The 23,374-nt window shown below is 44.6% G+C and overlaps 1 protein-coding gene across 20 annotated transcripts in view; it reads left to right on the forward strand.

Moving 5' to 3' along the window:
• Nucleotides 1-23,374, forward strand: part of LOC109901689 (regulating synaptic membrane exocytosis protein 2) — a 230,432-nt gene that overhangs the window by 107,818 nt on the left and 99,240 nt on the right. For 19 of the 20 annotated variants that reach the window (XM_031786937.1, XM_031786933.1, XM_031786943.1 and 16 more), the window contains 6 exons: nucleotides 16,719-16,786; nucleotides 18,889-19,008; nucleotides 21,006-21,105; nucleotides 22,014-22,137; nucleotides 22,764-22,810; nucleotides 23,068-23,180. In XM_031786937.1, the coding sequence (XP_031642797.1) occupies nucleotides 16,719-16,786; nucleotides 18,889-19,008; nucleotides 21,006-21,105; nucleotides 22,014-22,137; nucleotides 22,764-22,810; nucleotides 23,068-23,180 (572 nt within the window). Of the gene's footprint in view, nucleotides 1-16,718; nucleotides 16,787-16,937; nucleotides 17,153-18,888; nucleotides 19,009-21,005; nucleotides 21,106-22,013; nucleotides 22,138-22,763; nucleotides 22,811-23,067; nucleotides 23,181-23,374 lie in introns of all 20 variants that reach the window. The other variant, XM_031786954.1, reaches the window with a different exon arrangement.

Genomic DNA, 23,374 nt, shown 5'->3' on the forward strand with positions numbered 1-23,374 from the left:
AGCCGTCGCTTAAAAACTAACCTTTTATTTCCTCACAGTCTATGGTCTGTCTGTGTCTTTGTTACGTGATCTGACCTGTTTTGTGTGTCTGTGTGTGTCAAGTCTATTCTACACTGTACAGCAACTGTGTGGAGGGAGCTTATTATGTCGACAGGGCATAATAAATGGCATGTAAATGTCTATGCAAGAGAGTGTGTGTGTGTGTGTGTGTTGGGCTGCTGCTCTAGATACCTTATCCTGTCTCAGTCCTCCTGTAGCACACATTGCAGGGCCTGGCTACCACTTCTGTTTCACACATTCAATCTGATGTAATGGACTCTATATTATAAAACATAGATAGAGGGAGAGATCGAGAGATAGCGAGAGGAGAGATGAGAAGGAGAAAGAAAAAGATGAAAAGGAGAGAGGAGAGAGATAAAGAGAGGAGAGAGAAAGGAAGGAAGGTGATGATATATGTAATTGTAGTCTGATTCTGTACTTTTACGGTGGCACACGCACGCACACACACACACACAAACACACACACTTCGAAAAACTGTCCCAAAGTGTGTGTGCGTGCGTGTGTGCTTGCATGTGTGTGTTTGTGCTTATCGGGCGGCTCACTCCAATAGGTTCAGGGCCAGGGGTGATGTGCTGTTCCAGTCATTCAGCCTATAGGGAGTCAGTCTGTCTGTGTCTGTGGGTTAGTCTGTGATGCTGCTTTTGAACGGCCTCTGGCTGAACAATGTCATCAGTCGTGCATATTAATTAATGAAGGTACGGCAAATGCAATTAAAAGTGGTATAATAATTAGGGTTTCTCCCTGTAGGATTCTAGCATTGCAAGCCGCGTGATCTTGCACGCTAACATGAATGGTTCCTTGCACTGATAAGCTCACGAGATCAGGCTACTTGTGAGGCCAGTAGGATTCCCCCTGCACGACAACTCAACTCCGTTGGATCAGCCAGGGAGGACGGGATGGGATTGGAGTAGACAGTGGAGTCGAGTCGTGAGCTGGGTTGGGCTGAGTGGAAGTTTGGAGATCAAATGGTTTTTGAATGGCTTACTTCTAGCTCCTAGTCCCTAACTCCTAGTCCCTAGCTACTAGCCCCCTCTCCTCTAGATGCAGGCAGATAGTTTTTATGAATTATACATTCATCTCATACTACTGTACCACAATGCTTCTGAACGATCGAACCACCCTCGCCCCCTGGTGATAACGTTAAGGACACTAACAAAGTCCCAGATAGAGAGAGAGATTAGGCCTGGGCCGGCGGAGGAGCGGTCACCGTGCTGAAAGCATTGCTACACTGGGGGTAGGCTGGCTTTGTGGTTTCCATATTAGTCCTTTAAAAAGGCAGACCGCTTCCAAAGGCGTTTCCAAGTGTTTGTAGAGCTGTTTCTGAGGAGTGACCTATATAGATTCCCCTCTAAAGCAGACTGTATGGCACATCTACACTCAAGGGTTACTTCCCTGTGTGCAGTCTCTGTCTCCTTTGGATGACTGTGAAGGACTGACTGATGTGAGTTAGTCCCTCTACACAGTCCCTTTCACATAGCTTGAAAGTGAAACAGGCATAGTTATTATTTGTATTTGTATTTATGATGGATCCTTGTTTGCTGCTATCAGATATAAAGCTGCAAAAATCGAAATATACAGTGCATTCTGAAAGTATTCAGACCCCTTCCCCGTTTCTACATTTTCATGTTACAGCCTTATTCTAAAATTGATTAAGTAAATATTTTTCCTCCTCAATCTACATACAAAACCCCAGAATGACAAAGTGAAAACTGTTTTTTATTTATTTATGTAAATGTATTAAAAATTAAAAACAGATACCTTATTTATGTAAGTATTCAGACCCTTTGCTATGAGACTTGTAATTGAGCTCAGGTGCATCCTGTTTCCATTGATCATCATTGATGTTTCTACAACTTGATTGGAGTCCACCTGTGGAAAATGTAATTGATTGGACATGATTTGGAAAGGTACACTCATGTCTATATATGGTCCCAGAGTTGGTAGTGCATGTCAGAGCAAAAAACAAGCCATGAGGTCGTAGATCTCTGAGACCGGATTGTGTCATAGCACAGATCTAGGGAAGGGTACCAAAACATTTCTGCTGCACTGAAGGTCCCCAAGAACACAGTGGCCTCCATCATTCTTAAATGGAAGATGTTTGGAACCACCAAGACTCTTCCTAGAGCTGGCCAACCGGCCAAACTGAGCAATCGGGGGAGAAGGACCTTGGTCAGTGAGGTGACCAAGAACCTGATGGTCACCGCAGACAGAGCTCCAGAGTTCCTCTGTGGAGATGGGAGAACCTTACAGAAGGTCAACCATCTCTGCAGCACTCCCCCAATCAGTCCTTTATGGGCGGCAGGTAGCCTTGTGGTTAGAGCGTTGGACTAGTAACTGAAAGATTGCAAGATCAAATCCCCGAGCTGACAAGGTAAAAAAAATCTGTCGTTCTGCCCCTGAACAAGGCAGTTAAAACCACTGTTCCTAGGCCGTCATTGAAAGTAAGAATTTGTTCTTAACTGACTTGCCTAGTTCAATAAAGTTTAAATAAAAACATTTAAATGGGAGAGTGGCCAGACTGAAGCCACTCCTCAGTAAAAGGCACATGACTTGGAGTTTGCCAAAATGCACCTAAAGCACTCTCAGACCATGAGAAACAAGATTCTCTGGTCTGATGAAACCAAGATTGAACTCTTTGGCCTGAATACCAAGTGTCACGCCTGGAAGAAACCTGGCACCATCGCTACGGTGAAACATGGTGGTGGCAGCATCATGTTGTGGGGAAGTTTTTCAGCGGTAAGGACTGGGAGACTAGTCAAGATCGAGGGAAAGATGAATGGAGCAAAGTATAGAAGAGAGATCCTTGATAAAAACCTGCTACAGAGCACTCAGAATCTCAGACTGGGCGAAGGTTCACCTTCCAACAAGACAACAACCCTAAACACACAGCCAAGACAACGCAGGAGTGGTTTCGGGACAAGTCTCTGAATGTCCTTGAGTGTCCCAACCAGAGCCCGGACTTGAACCCAATCGAACATCTATGGAGAGACCTAAAAATAGCTGTGCAGCGATGCTCCCCATCCAACCTGACCAACCTTGAGAGGATCTGCAGAGAAGAATGGGAGAAACTGCCCAAATACAGGTGTGCCAAGCTTTTAGTGTCACACCCAAGAAGACTCGAGGTTGTAATCACTGCCAAAGGTTCTTCAACAAAGTACTGAGTAAAGGGTCTGAATACTTATGCAAATGTAATATTTCATTTTTTATTTATTTTTTACATTTCGAGAAACCTGTTTTTGCTTTGTCATTATGGGGTATTGTGTGTAGATTGATGATGGGGAAAAAAACGATTTAATCCATTTTAGATTAAGGCTGTAACAAAATTTGGAAAAATTCAAGGGGTCTGAATACTTTCCGAATGCACTGTATGTTGTTCTTGAAGAAAAGCTGAACATTAGGATCCTCCACTAAATAGTCAGGTCGACGTTTATTGTCATGTGTCTTGCCCTGGAGGTAGAATTCAGCGGTTTACGCTTGATAAGCCAACTGCTAAGTCAAAATGGGCTGTATTGTAATCATTCATGAATTCAGAAATGCACATTTTGGTCTTAATTGAAGGTTAGTGTTATGTGTTAGCGTGAGGTTTAAAATCAGATTTGATGACTTTGTGGCTGTGCCAGCTAGTGACCACTCTGCAGAGCTGCCTCCTAGGCAAGACTCATGACAATAAATGCCAACCTGCACTAAATGGTTGGCAAATATCAACATGAATCAACCTAATTTTGTCAGTTTCCCTTCAACACTATAGGATAGGATTCTTTACAGGATAGGTATTATATTGTAAGACATCTGTAAGGGTTTAAGGCCTGTATTTCAGATCTCCACTACTCCTACAGACAACTACTGTACATGCTAAATAGCAACACACGGACTCTTCCCTGTCTCCTAGCCTTCCCACATATTTGTTACAACAGGACAATGGTTATAGACAAAGGGTCATTTTTCGGAACTAAATGCTCCCCTTGACACACACACGTACACACACACACATTGAATTAAACCCCATTTTTGTACAGAATTAACATCCGAAGCTATCCTTAAGATGTTGGGCCACTTGATTCACTCCACGCAGGCCCACAGTTGTCATAATTGGAAATAGATTTGGTCAAATCCTTAATTATGGGAGCTTTTACCTTGGCGGTGTCAAAAACAGGAAAGACGGATGAGGAGGAGAAGGAGGAGAAAACAACAGAGAAGAGGAAAGGAGAAAAGAGGACAAGGGAGGAGGGGAGGAACACAGAGCTGCTTCGCAGGTGGAGAGGAGGAGGAGGAGGAGGATGAGGAGAATCCAGGCAGTCAACATTCCCCAGTCCCTGTGTTATGTAACTTTCTTCCTCACACAGGGAGGGAAGTAGCACATGGCTAGGTTAGCACAGACTGGCTCCATTATTGATGCTGTGGGATGGAGGGGGCTTTCCAAGGTTTCACACAGACCAACAGACCGCAGATAGATGAAGAAATCCCCACATTGTATTGTGAAGGTCATGTTAAGGATCACATTCGTGGTGGGGTCACAGAGTAGTTTGAATGTGGACTGCTGAGGCAAAGGGAGGTGAGCTTCTGAGGAATAGGATGTAAGGTTTTGTATTTTGGAGGTAATGGGTTATATACTGTCTGTCATTAAAACACCTTAGTAAGCAAGCACTCAATGATTAGCAATAGGAATGGTGTTTGGCCAGCGTAATTTTCCCTTCACCCAGTCAGTCCAGTGTGATGGTGAGGGACGAGCCGTAACCAGATAAGCAGAACATACATTCTAATAGCTTGGGCGGAGAGGGAAAAAGCTGAGGGAAAAAGTAAAGAGGTTAGAAAGCACCTTCTGTCCGTCTGTGGCCAGTCAGCAGCACTATGGTCTGCTCTGCTATGTAGTGCACTCCGTGAGCTGCTTGACTGGCCTGGCCTTGAAGGGCTCTGCTATGTAGTGCACTCCGTGAGCTGCTTGACTGGCCTGGCCTTGAAGGGCTCTGCTATGTAGTGCACTCCGTGAGCTGCTTGACTGGCCTGGCCTGGAAGGGCTCTGCTATGTAGTGCACTCCGTGAGCTGCTTGACTGGCCTGGCCTTGAAGGGCTCTGCTATGTAGTGCACTCCGTGAGCTGCTTGACTGGCCTGGCCTTGAAGGGCTCTGCTATGTAGTGCACTCCGTGAGCTGCTTGACTGGCCTGGCCTTGAAGGGCTCTGCTATGTAGTGCACTCCGTGAGCTGCTTGACTGGCCTGGCCTGGAAGGGAGGGAGGGAGGCCGAGATGGGTGAGGTGAATAGATGGGTGTGTTATGGCAGGTTAAACACACCTCGTGCCATGCTCTTTGACCCTGGGCTCTCTGGGGGTCTGGGAGGGAGGTGAGGGAAGGAGTGAGGGAGAGAGAGAGGGAGGAGTTCCATCAGTAATGGCCTGAGCTCCTGGCTGCTCCTGGCTGGCCCGTCGGTAGTGTGACGTCCCTCTCCCTCTGTTTTCCTCCCTATTGATCTCCTGACATGCCACCTCATGACAGACAGAGAGACCGACAGACAGACAGACAGACAGGCAGATAGACAGACAGACAGGGAAGGATAGGGGGAGAGAAAGAAAGAGAGGGAGAGAAAGAAGGAGAGTGATGAGAGAGAGAGATTCTCATTACAGCTCTATCTCTGGTCAGGTTCTGTTGAGTAAAGGGCATTCTTCTGTTCAATGCCAGAGAAATAAACAAGTAATGTTATAGTGTGCGTTTCTACATTGTAATAACAGTACATTGACTATAATTTTTTTAAGTACAAACAAAAAAACTAATGGCCTAAATAATAATTGATTCTGTAGCTCTTTAACCTGCTACACCTTGGATGTTTTTGGACAATCTGCTTTCACCGACACAAACCACACTGCTAATCTGCTCCCTTTACCTCACAGCATGGATACTATGTTTAAACATAGACAATGTTTCACCTCTCTGTCTCTCTCTGTCTGTCACTCTCTCTCTTTCGGCTCTCGCCCCCCAAATTGTAGTAAAAACAGCATCAATAATTAATGATCCAATTAATAGTTTACACTGGTTTCTATTGAGTTGTCAAAGTGATGGAGAGCCTGCTGGCAATGAACTCTTTCTCCACTGTCTCCTCCCCACGTTGTGCTGCTGCCGGAACCCTGAATCAGCACTCTGGTGGTGGGCCTCAGCGCCTGCTGCGCCGGGCCCGAGTGAAACCAACTGGCGGGCGGGCGGGGGACGGGGACTGCTGATGCTCACAATTTATGTCCATGATGAGTTTCCTGTTGGCTGAAGCACCCTAAGCTGGGTTTTTACCGGGCCTCACCAGGGCCCAATTGTGGTTGGCACTGTTAGTTAAACGGGAGGAAGAGAGAGGCAACAGAGGGAGGCCACATTCTCTAGACTGGGACAACAGTAGCCTAGCCCAGCCCCGATCTGAGGGGCGTGGCAGTGGCGGTGGATGGTGTGTGAATGTGTGTGAAAACCTGGGACTCACTCTTAGTTTAACACACTGCTTCGGTTCTGTGTCTATGTGATTTCAACATGTCGATTGGATTTCAACATGTCTGTGGGATTTCAACATGTCTGTGGGATTTCAACATGTCTATATCAGGATAAGGTAAGACCCAGATGCAGACCGTGTCGAAGTAACAATATTTATTACAGCAACAGAGGCAAATGTACAGGACGGCAGGCAGGCTCAGGGGCAGGCAGAGTGGTCCGGCAAGCGGGTTCAGGGTAAGGACAGGCAAGGGTCAAAAACCAGGAGGGCGAGAAAAAGAGAGGCTGGGAAAAGACAGGAGCTGACAGGACGAACGCTGGTAAGCTTGACAAACCAGATGAAATGGCAACAGACAAATGGAGAACACAGGTATAATTACACAGGGGATAATGGGGAAGATGGGTGACACCTGGAGGGGGGGGTAGACACAATCACAAAGACAGGTGAAACAGATCACGGTGTGACAGTCTATGGGATTTAAACATGTCTATGGGATTTAAACATGTCTATGGGATTTAAACATGTCTATGGGATTTAAACATGTCTATGCGATTTAAACATGTCTATGGGATTTAAACATGTCTATGGGATTTAAACATGTCTATGGGATTTAAACATGTCTATGGGATTTAAACATGTCTATTGCGATTTAAACATGTCTATTGCGATTTAAACATGTCTATGGGATTTAAACATGTCTATGGGATTTAAACATGTCTATGGGATTTAAACATGTCTATGCGATTTAAACATGTCTATGGGATTTAAACATGTCTATGGGATTTAAACATGTCTATGGGATTTAAACATGTCTATGCGATTTAAACATGTCTATGGGATTTAAACATGTCTATGGGATTTAAACATGTCTATGGGATTTAAACATGTCTATGGGATTTAAACATGTCTATGGGATTTAAACATGTCTATGGGATTTAAACATGTCTATGGGATTTAAACATGTCTATGGGATTTAAACATGTCTATGGGATTTAAACATGTCTATGGGATTTAAACATGTCTATGGGATTTAAACATGTCTATGCGATTTAAACATGTCTATGGGATTTAAACATGTCTATGCAATTGAATCATCTGTGACTGTTAGAATTGCAAGCCGTAAGCTGTTTGGGGCTATCATGGACACAATAGCAAAGTCATTTGGTTGCAGCAGCTGAGACAAAGAGAGGCAGGGAGAGGAGAGGCAGCGATGCTAAAGTGTGTTTATGGCGACTGGCAGCAACAACAGCTCAGTGTGTGTGTGTGTGTGTGTGTGTGTGTGTGTGTGTGTGTGTGTGTGTGTGTGTGTGTGTGTGTGGCAGGGAGGGTAATCACTGTTGAGTGTTGTCAGCTGTTGGTTCCAGCGGGTCACGGAGGGCACAGCCCATCTGGGGACTTCCATAATGTTTTATCACTGGGCATAACTGTATACAGTAAGTGGTTTTAGTACCCACAGGGACGGGTGAAGGGATGGAGGGCTTGTGATAGTACCAGGGGAGGGGTGAAGGGATGGAGGGCTTGTGATAGGACCAGGGGAGGGGTGAAGGGATGGAGGGCTTGTGATAGGTCCAGGGGAGGGGTGAAGGGATGGAGGGCTTGTGATAGGACCAGGGGAGAGGTGGAGGGCTTGTGATAGGACCAGGGGAGGGGTGAAGGGATGGAGGGCTTGTGATAGTACCAAGGGAGGGGTGAAGGGATGGAGGGCTTGTGATAGGACCAGGGGAGGGGTGAAGGGATGGAGGGCTTGTGATAGGACCAGGGGAGGGGTGAAGGGATGGAGGGCTTGTGATAGGACCAGGGGAGAGGTGAAGGGATGGAAGGCTTGTGATAGGACCAGGGGAGGGGTGAAGGGATGGAGGGCTTGTGATAGGACCAGGGGAGGGGTGAAGGGATGGAGGGCTTGTGATAGGACCAGGGGAGAGGTGGAGGGCTTGTGATAGGACCAGGGGAGGGGTGAAGGGACGGAGGGCTTGTGATAGGACCAGGGGAGGGGTGAAGGGATGGAGGGCTTGTGATAGGACCAGGGGAGGGGTGAAGGGATGGAGGGCTTGTGATAGGACCAGGGGAGGGGTGGAGGGATGGAGGGCTTGTGATAGGACCAGGGGAGGGGTGGAGGGATGGTGATAAGAGGAGGATGGCTGATTGTTTTGGAGAGGAACTGACCTTGCTCTGCCTTGCAGTGTCTCAGACAGCCTTGAAAGATTTTCATGAATATTAATGTCGAAATGATTTACTGTTTACTCAGCTTCCAAAGACGTGATCCTCAACACTCTTGATAGCAACCCTAGAGTAAAGCTACAGACCAGGCTATACATTGAGAGAGATATTGAGAGAACATCTGATCTCCCTTCCTCCCCAAACCTAACAACATTTGCAGCATAAAGCTATTTTTAAATGCTTCCAACTGAATTCTCTGACTTCTCCCAGATTGAGTTATGTATTCACCAGGCTAACTGTTTTATGGAGACCTGTCCTTTATAGCTCCATTAGATTATTCTCTTTTCACAGGAAGTGATGCGAAGGAAATGATGCGTGCAGCTTTGGGTTGCAAAAATGCACTGGTTCTATTTAACCTTACCTGTTCCCTGCAGACGTATTGGCACACTGTGCAGTGTGTACTACAGTCATTTGAACTCGCACACGCTTAATGTAAAATCAATCTAGTTGTTTCAGCTAATTATTCTTAAGTAACTGGTTCCACAGCCTATTTTTGGTTTACTCAACTTTTCGGTCCAAGTGTTACCTGAACAACAATTTTGCGCATTTTACCTAAAATAAAGGCTGTGTAACTAGTCACACACAAACACAGCGTTTTCAACACAGGGTTTAAACACTGTTTCCTATGCTTGTTCAATGAACCATAAACAATGAATGAACATGCACCTGTAGAACGGTCGTTAAGACACTAACAGCTTACAGACGGTATGCAATTAAGGTCACAGTTATGAACACTTAGGACATTAAAGAGGCCTTTCAACTGACTGAAAAACACCAGAAGAAAGATGCCCAGGGTCCCTGCTCTTAGGCATTCTGCAAGGAGGCATGAGGACTGCAGATGTGGCCAGGGCAATAAATTGCAATGTCCGCACTGTGAGACGCCTAAGACAGGGAGACAGGACGGAGAGCTGATTGTCCACGCAGTGGCAGACCACGTGTAACAACACCTGCACAGGATCGGTACATCCAAACATCACACCTGCGGGAAAGGTACAGGATGGCAGCAACAACTGCCCGAGTTACACCAGGAAGGCACAATCCCTCCATCAGTGCTCAGACTGTCCACAATAGGCCGAGAGAGGCTGGACTGAGGGCTTGTAGGCCTGTTGTAAGGCAGGTCCTCACCAGACATCACTAGCAACAACATCGCCTATGGGCACAAACCCACCGTCGCTGGACCAGACAGGACTGGCAAAAAGTGCTCTTCACTGACGAGTCACGGTTTTGTCTCACCAGGGGTGATGGTCGGATTTGCGTTTATCGTCGAAGGAATGAGCGTTACACTGAGGCCTGTACAGTCGTGGCCAAAAGTTTTGAGAATGACACAAATATTAATTTTCACAAAGTCTGCTGCCTCAGTTTGTATGATGGCAATTTGCATATACTCCAGAATGTTATGAAGAGTGATAGGATGAATTGCAAAAAATTGCAAACTGAATCATTTCCACTGCATTTCAGCCCTGCCACAAAAGGACCAGCTGACATCATGTCAGTGATTCTCTCGTGTTGATGACGACAAGGCCTGAGATAACTCTGTCATGCTGATTGAGTTCAAATAACAGACTGGAAGCTTCAAAAGGAGGGTGGTGCTTGGAATCATTGTTCTTCCTCTGTCAACCATGGTTACCTGCAAGGAAACACGTGCCGTCAACATTGCTTTATACAAAAAGGACTTCACAGGCAAGGATATTGCTGCCAGTAAGATTGCACCTAAATCAACCATTTATTTGATCATCAAGAACTTCAAGGAGAGCGGTTCAATTGTTGTGAAGAAGGCTTTTCAGGGCGCCCAAGAAAGCCTAGCAAGTGCCAGGACTGTCTCCTAAAGTTGATTCAGCTGCGGGATCGGGGCACCACCAGTACAGAGCTTGCTCAGGAATGGAAGCAGGCAGGTGTGAGTGCATCAGCAGGCAGGTGTGAGTGCATCTGCACGCATAGTGAGGCGAAGACTTTTGGAGGCTGGCTAGGTGTCAAGAAGGGCAGCAAAGAAGCCACTTCTCTCAAGGAAAAACATCAGGAACAGACTGATATTCTGCAAAAGGTACAGGGATTGCACTGCTGAGGACTGGGGTAAAGTAATGTTCTCTGATGAATCCTCTTTCCGATTGTTTGGGGCATCCAGAAGAAATATTGTCAGGAGAAGACAAGGTGAGTGCTACCATCAGTCCTGTGGCATGCCAACAGTAAAGCATCCTGAGACCATTCATGTGTGTGGTTGCTTCTCAGCCAAGGGAGTGGGCTCACTCACAATTTTGCCTAAGAACACAGCCATGAATAAAGAATGGAACCAACACATCCTCTGAGAGCAACTTCTCCCAACCATCCAGGAACAGTTTGGTGACGAACAATGTCTTTTCCAGCATGATAGAGCACCTTGCCATAAGGCAAAAGTGATAACTAAGTGGCTCTGGGAACAAAACATCGATATTTTGGATCCATGGCCAGGAAACTCCCCACACCTTAATCCCATTGAGAACTTGTGGTCAATCCTGAAGAGGCGGATGGACAAACAAAACCCCACAAATTTTGACAAACTCAAAGCATTGATTATGCAAGAATGGGCTACCATAAGTTAGGATGTTGCCTTTGACACTTATGAAATGCTTGTAATTATACTTCAGTATTCCATAGTAACATCTGACAAAAATATCTAAAGACACTGAAGCAGCAAACTTTGTGGAAATTAATATTTGTGTCATTCTCAAACTTTTGACCACGACATCCTCCATCCTCCTCCCTTCCTACAGGCTCAGCCTGACATGACTCTCCAGCATGACAATGCCACCAGCCATACTGCTCGTTCTGTGCGTGATTTCCTGCAAGACAGGAATGTCGGTGTTCTACCATGGCCAGCGAAGAGCCCGGATCTCATTACAATTGAGCATTGACCCCCCCCCCAACCCCAGAAATGTCCGGGAACTTCCAGGTGCCTTGGTGGAAGAGTGGGGTAACATCTCACAGCAAGAACTGGCAAATCTGGTGCAGTCCATGAGGAGGAGATGCACTGCAGTACTTAATGCAGCTGGTGGCCACACCAGATACTGACTGTTACTTTGTTCAGGGACACATTATTCAATTTATGTTAATCACATGTCTGTGAAACTTGTTCAGTATATGTCTGTTGTTGAATTTTGTTATGTTCATAAAAATATTTACACATGTTAAGTTTGCTGAAAATTAACGCAGTTGACATTGAGATGACTTTCATTTTTTTGCTGACTTTATGTCACTGGTATCAAATATGTGAGTTGAAAACCTTGTTAAAAGTGCTGTGTGTGTGTTAACATTTGCACAGCCTTTTTTTAAGTTAAGATGCCCAAATAATAATTTATAGTTGAAAAAACACATTTTAATTGACTGAAGTTTTGTCAAGTTGGAGCTAACTTTGGGGAAACACATTTTGTTTAGTTCAGCTAAAATGTCGAAAATTAGAGTTTACGCCAAGCTATGTATCGACAAATCGGCAATGGAGACAGATTCAGTGTCCTGAATGGTCCATAGTGACAAAATGGGCGACCAAGTGGCTGGCCATACCTCATACTTCATCTAATAGTACTTCTAAATAGGAGTGTTTATCAGGAATGTTTAATGTGTTGATATATCTTTCGTTGGCTGAGAGAGATAGACGGAGAGCGAGACAGACACGAATATCTTATGTTAACTTCAAAGAAAGAACACTACAAAATGACTCCTCCTCTCGACAGGCCTCCTCAGCGCTCCGTACCTCTCCTTCTGTCAGGGACGACTTCCATCCCGCCTTCAACATTCACTACTTCTCACTCTTTTCATCAACCAGAGGAAACACTGCTGAAGTCTATAACAACATGATGTCATTCTAGAAAGCAGGTCCAGAAGTCATGTTAACATTAGAAGCCTCCTCCCTAAGTTTGTTCTATTCACTGCTTTAGCACACTCTGCCAACCCGGATGTTCTAGCTGTGTCTGAATCCTGGCTTAGGAAGACCACCAAAAACTCAGACATTTTAATTCCAAACTACAACATTTTCAGACAAGATAGAACTGCCAAAGGGGGCGGTGTTGCAATCTACTGCAAAGATAGCCTGCAGAGTTCTGTCCTACTATCCAGGTCTGTACCCAAACAATTTGAACTTCTACTTTTAAAAATCCACCTCTCTAAAAACAAGTCTCTCACCGTTGCCGCCTGCTATAGACCACCCTCTGCCCCCAGCTGTGCTCTGGACACCATATGTGAACTGATTGCCCCCCATCTATCTTCAGAGTTCGTGCTGCTAGACGACCTAAACTGGAACATGCTTAACACCCCAGCCATCCTACAATCTAAACTTGATGCCCTCAATCTCACACAAATAATCAATGAACCTACCAGGTACCTCCCCAAAACCTTAAACACGGGCACCCTCATAGATATCATCCTAACCAACTTCCCCTCTAAATACACCTCTGCTGTCTTCAACCAAGATCTCAGCGATCACTGCCTCATTGCCTGCATCCGTAATGGGTCAGCGGTCAAACGACCTCCACTCATCACTGTAAAACGCTCCCTGAAACACTTCTGCGAGCAGGCCTTTCTAATCGACCTGGCCGGGGTATCCTGGAAGGATATTGATCTCATCCCGTCAGTAGAGGATGCCTGGATATTTTTTTTAAATGCCTTCCTAACCATCTTAAATAAACATGCCCCATTTAAGAAATTTAGAACCAGGAACAGATATAGCCCTTGGTTCTCCCCAGACCTGACTGCCCTTAACCAACACAAAAACATCCTATGGCGTTCTGCATTAGCATCGAACAGCCCCCGTGATATGCAGCTGTTCAGGGAAGCTAGAAATCATTATACACAGGCAGTTAGAAAAGCCAAGGCTAGCTTTTTCAAGCAGAAATTTGCTTCCTGCAACACTAACTCAAAAAAGTTCTGGGACACTGTAAAGTCCATGGAGAATAAGAACACCTCCTCCCAGCTGCCCACTGCACTGAAGATAGGAAACACTGTCACCACTGATAAATCCACCATAATTGAGAATTTCAATAAGCATTTTTCTACGGCTGGCCATGCTTTCCACCTGGCTACTCCTACCCCGGACTACAGCACTGCACCCCCAACAGCAACTCGCCCAAGCCTTCCCCATTTCTCCTTCTCCCAAATCCATTCAGCTGATGTTCTGAAAGAGCTGCAAAATCTGGACCCCTACAAATCAGCCGGGCTAGACAATCTGGACCCTTTCTTTCTAAAAATTATCTGCCGAAATTGTTGCCACCCCTATTACTAGCCTGTTCAACCTCTCTTTCGTGTCGTCTGAGATTCCCAAAGATTGGAAAGCAGCTGCGGTCATCCCCCTCTTCAAAGGGGGGGACACTCTTGACCCAAACTGCTACAGACCTATATCTATCCTACCGTGCCTTTCTAAGGTCTTCGAAAGCCAAGTCAACAAACAGATTACCGACCATTTCGAATCTCACCATACCTTCTCTGCTATGCAATCCGGTTTCAGAGCTGGTCATGGGTGCACCTCAGCCACGCTCAAGGTCCTAAACGATATCTTAACCGCCATCGATAAGAAACATTACTGTGCAGCCGTATTCATTGATCTGGCCAAGGCTTTTGACTCTGTCAATCACCATATCCTCATCGGCAGACTCGACAGCCTTGGTTTCTCAAATGATTGCCTCGCCTGGTTCACCAACTACTTCTCTGATAGAGTTCAGTGTGTCAAATCGGAGGGTCTGCTGTCCGGACCTCTGGCAGTCTCTATGGGGGTGCCACAGGGTTCAATTCTTGGACCGACTCTCTTCTCTGTATACATCAATGAGGTCGCTCTTGCTGCTGGTGAGTCCCTGATCCACCTCTACGCAGACGACACCATTCTGTATACTTCCGGCCCTTCTTTGGACACTGTGTTAACAACCCTCCAGGCAAGCTTCAATGCCATACAACTCTCCTTCCGTGGCCTCCAATTGCTCTTAAATACAAGTAAAACTAAATGCATGCTCTTCAACCGATCGCTACCTGCACCTACCCGCCTGTCCAACATCACTACTCTGGACGGCTCTGACTTAGAATACGTGGACAACTACAAATACTTAGGTGTCTGGTTAGACTGTAAACTCTCCTTCCAGACCCATATCAAACATCTCCAATCCAAAGTTAAATCTAGAATTGGCTTCCTATTTCGCAACAAAGCATCCTTCACTCATGCTGCCAAACATACCCTTGTAAAACTGACCATCCTACCAATCCTCGACTTTGGCGATGTCATTTACAAAATAGCCTCCAATACCCTACTCAACAAATTGGATGCAGTCTATCACAGTGCAATCCGTTTTATCACCAAAGCCCCATATACTACCCACCATTGCGACCTGTACGCTCTCGTTGGCTGGCCCTCGCTTCATACTCGTCGCCAAACCCACTGGCTCCATGTCATCTACAAGACCCTGCTAGGTAAAGTCCCCCCTTATCTCAGCTCGCTGGTCACCATAGCATCTCCCACCTGTAGCACACGCTCCAGCAGGTATATCTCTCTAGTCACCCCCAAAACCAATTCTTTCTTTGGCCGCCTCTCCTTCCAGTTCTCTGCTGCCAATGACTGGAACGAAACTGGAAACACTTATCTCCCTCACTAGCTTTAAGCACCAACTGTCAGAGCAGCTCACAGATTACTGCACCTGTACATAGCCCACCTATAATTTAGCCCAAACAACTACCTCTTTCCCAACTGTATTTAATTTTAATTTATTTATTTATTTTGCTCCTTTGCACCCCATTATTTTTTATTTCTACTTTGCACATTCTTCATTGCAAAACTACCATTCCAGTATTTTACTTGCTATATTGTATTTACTTTGCCATCATGGCCTTTTTTGCCTTTACCTCCCTTCTCACCTCATTTGCTCACATTGTATATAGACTTGTTTATACTGCATTATTGACTGTATGTTTGTTTTTACTCCATGTGTAACTCTGTGTCGTTTTATCTGTCGAACTGCTTTGCTTTATCTTGGCCAGGTCGCAATTGTAAATGAGAACTTGTTCTCAACTTGCCTACCTGGTTAAATAAAGGTAAAATAAATAAATAAATAAATGTTGGATCTAAAGATGATGATCTCTCTATCAGGAGAGCGATGGGTTGAGGATGGATGGAGGAGAGAGAGAAGTGGAGGACCGAGGAAGAGAAGAGCGAGAGAGAGAGAGAGAGAGAGAGAGAGAGAGATGGGCGTTTACAGGGGCTAGTTCTTGGTTTGTCTGAGCGAGCCAGTCTCCATCGATCCCCCTGACCCACATCAGACAGGTTACAGACAGACAGACTGACTGAGCCTTATTGGAAAAAGTGCACACACAGAGAACAGACACAGAGAAAAAGATGAACTCTCTCCATGACTGCTGAAGTCCCTGCCTGGCCTTCTGGGCTGAGGGAATATGTCTCTCTCTCACACACCCAGACCCAGGCTGGTAAGATAGTAGGACGCACGGAGGTTATCTTCATTTGAACAATGTGAATTTCTGTCTTTCGATTGCTTTAAAGTTACGACTGCAGAGTTACAACGATATCTTTGGCTAGTTTGCTTCAATAGAATGTCTTGGAAAAGAGGTTTGACTGGCAACATGAGTGAATGATTTATAAGAGTGTTGGGCCTGGTTTGGTCTTGCAACCAATGAGAATTGTTCCAAGACTAAACGCAACCTAAATGGTCTGTGCTTGTGTTTTCTGAATGTGTGTTCATAGTAGTCATGGTCATGTACTCTGTGCTGTATACCATCACAGTATTGACTTAAGGGAGGCCCATCTACTGTGTGTGGACTGTATGTTTCTACTCTCTTCACAGGAGCTATTGTTGTTCACCTGTGTGTGTGTGTGTCTGTGTGTGTGTGTGTCAGTTACTGTATGTTGGGGTTCTGTGGTCCTCACCTTTCCCTCTCACTGTCTTCTTTTGTGTGTGTGTGTGTGTCTGTGTGTGTGTGTGTGTGTGTGTGTGTGTGTGTGTGTGTGTGTGGCTCCCACAGGAGATTTGGATGGCCACTGGTTGGACCATGCGTCATGGCATAGCAGCGAGGCCTCCCCAATGTCTTTGGTGAGACATGCGGAGCCCTGCCCCTAACCCCCCTCCTCCTCCCCTTTCCTCCCCCTCTCAGAGTCCTTTGTCATTTCATGTTTGCTTTGTTTTATTTACACCTCCGCATGGGTTTTCTTCTTTCTTTCTGTTTTTTATCCCACACCTGTAGGGGACAGTCAAAGGGGGAAAAGAAAAACTATTGCATTTTTGTCCAACTCAACACACAACACCTTATCTGAGAGGCAAAAGAAAATGGTTCGCTTTGGGGGCCACTCATTGGAAGAGGACGCAGAATGGTGCGAACCCCAGGTTAAAGACTCTGGCGTTGACACATGCAGTAGCACTACCCTAAACGAGGACAATCAGCATAGCCATAGTGAGAAGGTACTGGAGACTATGTAGCCAAAATATCTGCATTTTGTTCTTTTTTTCTTTATTTTTCTTTACCTACCTCCTCCGGTCTTTATCTGTCACTAATTGTTAAATAGTAGACATGTTTATTCTTTTTAAAATTTGAATTGATTGATTTTCCTTTGAACTTCGTCTTTATTATTATTTCGGGGAATTGATCAGATTGATTTCATTTCGACAGCAGCTTGCTGGGTGTTGCTGAAATAGGAGATGGGGAACCCCTCTTTATTGTTCTGCTGTTTGCTCTCTGGCAGCATAAAGATCCATCCAGGAGCATTAAAACACAACCCTCTTTTTGTCATGGCACACAGCAATGTCCACTCCTCTAGTTGCATGTTCCTAGTTGCTCTGTCTGTTTTGTTATTTTTACTGTAGCGGCCATCTTTGTAACGTTACAGTAGGGTAACGACACCTACCTCTCACAGACACAGGCCTTTAGTCCCTCACTGGAGTGACCCCTCCTCTCCCAACATACACTACCTAGTCAAGTCATTATCCCCCCTAGATCTCCACTCAGTCTAATACCAAAACTAAACCAAGCACTTATAACAGGGACGATTGGATTTGTTTTGCACAGACAAAGTTATGTTTTTCTTTTTTTCCCTTCCACTGTCATGTTTGTTGTGATTTCATATATTTTTTGTCTCTCTTCATCTTGGCCTTAATCATCGCCCTGTGCTATTCTTTTGGTCCATAAATCCTACTTCAGTTCACCTCTTTTTTTGTTTTTTTGTTGCATCTTCATCTGCTTCTACCTGCTCCATTGTGGAGGTGTAGTGCTGTGTGGAGCAGGGCAGAGCGAGGTGGTGTGCTGTGTGTAGCAGGGCAGAGAGTGGTGGACTGCAGTCTTACCCTCCCTCTGCCTTCAGCTAAGGCCTCCCTCACAGACCATCAGACAAAATCTACACTCATCCAAACTCAACTGGATTTGATGCCAATGTGGCTGAGTTTTAAGTGAGATGTTCTAGATACAGTGCAGGTTTTCTCAGATGGTTTGTGTAGAGCCTCTTCTCTGCGGTGACTAGGAGGGCGTGATGGTTTGCCTATTTTACCCTGCATGGGGTGCTGAATGCTCTCTACCTCTTTCCTGTTGGCAGGATCACACACGCCCTGGCATTGGATGTGCAAAATGTTTAATTTTCATTGTGTGATACATTTATCATAACATACCTAGAAAAATGTGAATTGAATCGTTTTAGTGAAAATAGTCCCTAAAATCAAATTGAAGTACTTCCATGAAGTATGTTTTTGGACATAGTTAATCACTGCTTAAAATGTGGGCTGTGTTATCGTAAATATTGTTTTATTTTGCCATTGTTTTAACATTTTGCCTTCAACTGCAGTACGTATACATAGTAACTGTGATGCAGTAGATACAAAATTTTTTGGGGAGTTTGGTTATCTAATTGATTTTGATTAACTTTTATTATCTAATTGTGACAATCCGGCTAATCCCAATAGAAAAGACAGGTTATATTATCTGAAATGGAAAGGATAGAGACAGACCTATAATCACCAGATTAGATAACTAACCAGAGCTTGTGTGATCGTTCATTAAGTCAAATGAAGTGATTCCCCCCCCCACCTCACCCCACCCTTCACATGATACACACTTTTCTGAAGAAGTCTTTTTAAAGGGATTGAAGTGAATCTGGTGTGGATGAGTTGTAAAAACACAAGGTGTGTTGTTGCTGTGTGTGTTCCTATAGAATCCAGTGACATGGCAGCCCTCCAAAGATGGGGAGCGCCTAATAGGGCGGATTCTGCTCAACAAGCGGATGAAGGATGGAAGTGTACCTCGAGACTCAGGAGCACTGCTGGGACTGAAGGTGAGTCTGCCCCGTCTGTCTGACCTCTCTGTCTGGACTTCTGTCTATCTACTGGGACCAGTCTGACCTGATGGTCAGAGGCCGTTTATTATTTCAGCTGTCCATCACTATTCAAAGGTTGCTTCCCAAATGGTATCCTACTCCGTATGTAGAGGGAATGTGTTGCCGTTTGGGCCTCGCTAAAGAGTATACACAGCGGACATATGTCTTATTGACATAATGTTCTGGTTGTAAACTGGTTTTGTGGTTGAGGAAAAAGACGTTGCTGAAAAGACATGAACAAACCGTCCTTATCAACATCTAGTACAACCTAGATCATAACATCACAATGGAGTCCTTACTACCAGGTATTCAGGGCTCAAAAGGCCCGTACTGAAGATCATCTAAACATTTTGGAATTATATTTTTGAATGGTATATTATGAGTGGACACTACACCTTGGTATCAGAACAAAATAAGAATGCTCAGATTCACCACAATAAGCAATGTTTTCATATTATTTGTAGAAACTATGTTGTGGCTATTTCTATCTGCATATACATTTTGAAGTGATATGTGTGGGTGCCTTGCCTAATTATGAATGACATAATTGTATTATTCATGATTTAATATTAATTAGGCGGCAAATTATTTCCTTGATTTAATATTAATGAGCTGTGTCTTGATATCAAATTCTTTATGTTCATGACTGTGTTCCAAATGGCACCCTATTCCCTATATAGTGTGCTACCTTTAACCAGGGACCTGGTAGTAGTGCACTATATATGGAGTAGTGTACCATTTAGGACTCAGTCTCTAAACTACCAGATGCCGTGAGAGCGTACTATGCAGTGTGGTTATGTAGAAAAGCCTATTTGAAATGTTCAGTCAGAGACAATGTCCCTTTACTGTAGATAGGGAGATCACATCTGAAACATTGGGATTGTACAGCTTATTCCCCATTATGTACAGTACTGTAACTAGGCTACTAAACATATGTCCCATATTTACAGTATATCATGATTGATGGGTAGATTTTCTGAATTAAAATATCTTAGGTTTTCTTAACTCTTCCTAATGCATTCATTTGAATGATCTGTGCAGCTTGGGCTGGTTTAAGATCTGAGCACACACAGCTAGCCAAAGCACAGTGAGGGGCTAGCACAGTGAGGGGCTAGCACAGTGAAGGGCTAGCACAGTGAGGGCCATCAGGAGAGAAAAGGAAAGTGGCAAGATGGGAAATCATTAATGATTGAATGAGCTTCCTGAATTGGTATGTTTGTGTCTAGTCAGTGCCTCTTTGTGCTGTACGGTACGCTATGTGTTTCTCCTCGCTCAGCAGCAAGCAGTGACCAGCCAGTCAGTTTGTCTCTCTCTCTTTTTAACTATCTCTATCTATCCATCTCTCACTCTCTATCCCTTTCCCGCTCTCTCTCGCCCGGCTGTTACATAAAGCCATTTCATTTAGGAGTCTTCCCTAAGCTCCTTTGTATGTTGGCATTCAACTGCCATTAAGAGGGGATTTTATTTGTTTGATGCCCGTGGAGGGAGAGCGGTTCAGGGGCTTACAGAGTAGAGCAGAGTTGGGCTGCTTGGCCTGCTATAGGCCCCCCAGGCCTCAAGTGTTACAGCACAATGGAGAGAGAGGTGGCCCCAGGGTTCCAACACTACACACAGGGACATTCAACATTATGAAAAGAGATGTACATTTTGACTAAACACGTAGATACTTTCTCTATTCAAGAATAGCACCCTATGGGCAGAATGATGCTATGTGGCTACATATGCAATTAGAATTAGGCCTAGATCTGCAGGTTGTATTTGACCATTTGCAAATTCAATTCACACATGGATTTTCAAACATGGTCAATAAATATGTTTCTATGAAACAAAGTGATCAGTGAATCCATATTCCTTCCCTGCCAGGCTGCTTACACCATACTGAGGGTGTGATTATATTACAGTATAATACTATATACTACTACTATACATGTTGATGTGTGTTGCTTCCCTCATAGGTGGTGGGTGGAAAGATGACAGAATCTGGTAGACTTTGTGCTTTCATCACTAAAGTGAGGAAAGGAAGTCTAGCGGATACTGTTGGACACCTCAGACCAGGTACCTACTGATCTGATTTTATACTCTACATCCCTTACCATGTTTAGAACTACACTTATTATGTGTAGAACTACATTTATCATGTTTAGAACATCACTTGCTAAGTTTAGAACTACATTAGCCATGTTTAGAACTACACTTACTATACTTAGAACTACACTTACCATGCTTAGAACTACGCTTACTACCTTTAGAACTACACATACTATGCTTAGAACTACATTTACCACATTTAGAACTACACTTACTGTTTTGAACTGCATTTACCATGTTTAGAAGTACACTTACTGTACTTAGAACTACATTTACCATGTTTAGAACTACATTTACCGTGTGTAGAAGTACACTTACTGTGTTTAGAACTGCATTTACCATGTGCAGAAGTACACTTACTGTGTTTAGAACTACACTTATAGATTTTTTTCAAGCACGCTGAAGATTGTCAATACATTTCTCATGTACACAGCACTGTAGATTTAATAAGCTACTTCAGTGATTCAATAAACATTTGGATTACTTGGTGAACTGGTGCTGAACTGGGTCAGAACCTTGTTTAAACTTCTGACACCCTTTGCCCTTCATTTAATAGCACTAATTACAACACGTATGAACTAGACAGATGTGCTGTTATTTGTTACCATAAGGGTTGCGACCGAGGCCTATTCAATCATTTATAATATTCCCTTACCAGGACGATTACAATGCTGTACTGTTTGTTTATGTGTGCTGTGTTTTCTACAATACCATTCACATTCTCCTTTTCTCCATCATGTGGGCCTGCTCATGTTTATAACTACACAGATCATGTTTTTAACTATATTTATAACTATGCTTCCCATGTTCATAACGGCACCGTGCCAGCTGACGTCTTGATGTGTGGATGGCTGACAGCATCTCTTGTTTTACAGGCGACCAGGTGCTGGAGTGGAACGGGAGGTTTTTACAAGGAGCCACATTTAAAGAAGTTTACAATATCATTCTAGAATCAAAGCCAGAACCCCAGGTGGAACTGGTGGTCTCAAGGCCCATAGGGTAAGACCTCACACAGCAACTACACTTATTACTACTGAACCATCAAAACTACAGTATATTCACATTCATACATTTGTAAAAAAAATGTTTCTGGCAGAGGAGAGAGAAGATGTGAGAAAAGGAGAAAAGGGGGCTGAGTGTATTTGAATGTAATTTGTTTTGCTTGTTTATTTAACATATCTGCCTCCCAACCCTCCTTCCCAATATCCCTCCCCTCCATCAGTCCTCCAGTGTGATGACAGTGTCAGAGGCTCATATGGGACTAGCAGTGCGGCACAGTGAAATGATCGGTGGCTGCTGCCAATCTCTCTCTCTCTATCTCTCTCTCTCTCTCTCTCGCTGTGTCTCTCTCGCTGTGTCTCACTACCCACTCTCCCCCCTCTCCTCCACAAACAGCGGGATGCCAATCGTTTTTGAAAGTAGAGATACCCAGAGAAATCAGAAACCCCTTTGCTTTGTCAGTGTCTATATTTGTCCTGCTTTGTATTGCTGAGGGAGGGAGCTGCTGTACAGGAGAATTAAGACTAATGCTCTTCTTAGGATCATTAAAATACAGTGCATTCAGCATTAGCACCAATTGATCTCCTCTTCCTTCCTCATCCCCCCTCCCCCCTCTCTCCTTTCAGAGATATTCCTCGGATACCAGACAGCACACATGCACAACTGGAATCAAGTAAGTCTGGCTTTTCTTTCATTTCCCAATGATAACTAATTAGCCTGCGTTAATTAATCAACCTTGAAATATCAAGCTAAGGTATTGTCAGGGAGAGGTGATGATATCTAATTTCTATCTCTACCCTACTTGCTTTCTTTCTCTCTCTCCTCCCCCTCCTCTTTCTCTCTCCCTCTTCCTCTCCTTGAAGTATGTTACCAAAATCACAGTGTTTCAGATTTGATCATGTGACCTCCTCCCTGTCTCTCCTGTCTCAGGTTCGAGTTCCTTTGAGTCTCAGAAGATGGATCGCCCCTCTATCTCTGTCACGTCTCCCATGAGCCCCGGGATGCTGCGGGACGCCCCCCAGTACCTGTCAGGACAGCTCTCAGTGAGTACCCTACTACAATACCCACAATACACCCTGGCTCTGTCTGGGTCTACATTACCTGCAGGAATGTAGGCAGTGTAGATTCACACAGAGGGTTTGAGAACAGATGTGTTTTCTTTCTCGGCAGTATTCAGGGAGAGTAGCTGGAGCTCTGGAGAGTAGCTGGAGCTCTGAGAGTTGTTCAGTTAGACCCA

Source organism: Oncorhynchus kisutch, linkage group LG13 (assembly GCF_002021735.2).
Source record: "Oncorhynchus kisutch isolate 150728-3 linkage group LG13, Okis_V2, whole genome shotgun sequence".
NCBI classification, from domain to species: Eukaryota; Metazoa; Chordata; class Actinopteri; order Salmoniformes; family Salmonidae; genus Oncorhynchus; species Oncorhynchus kisutch.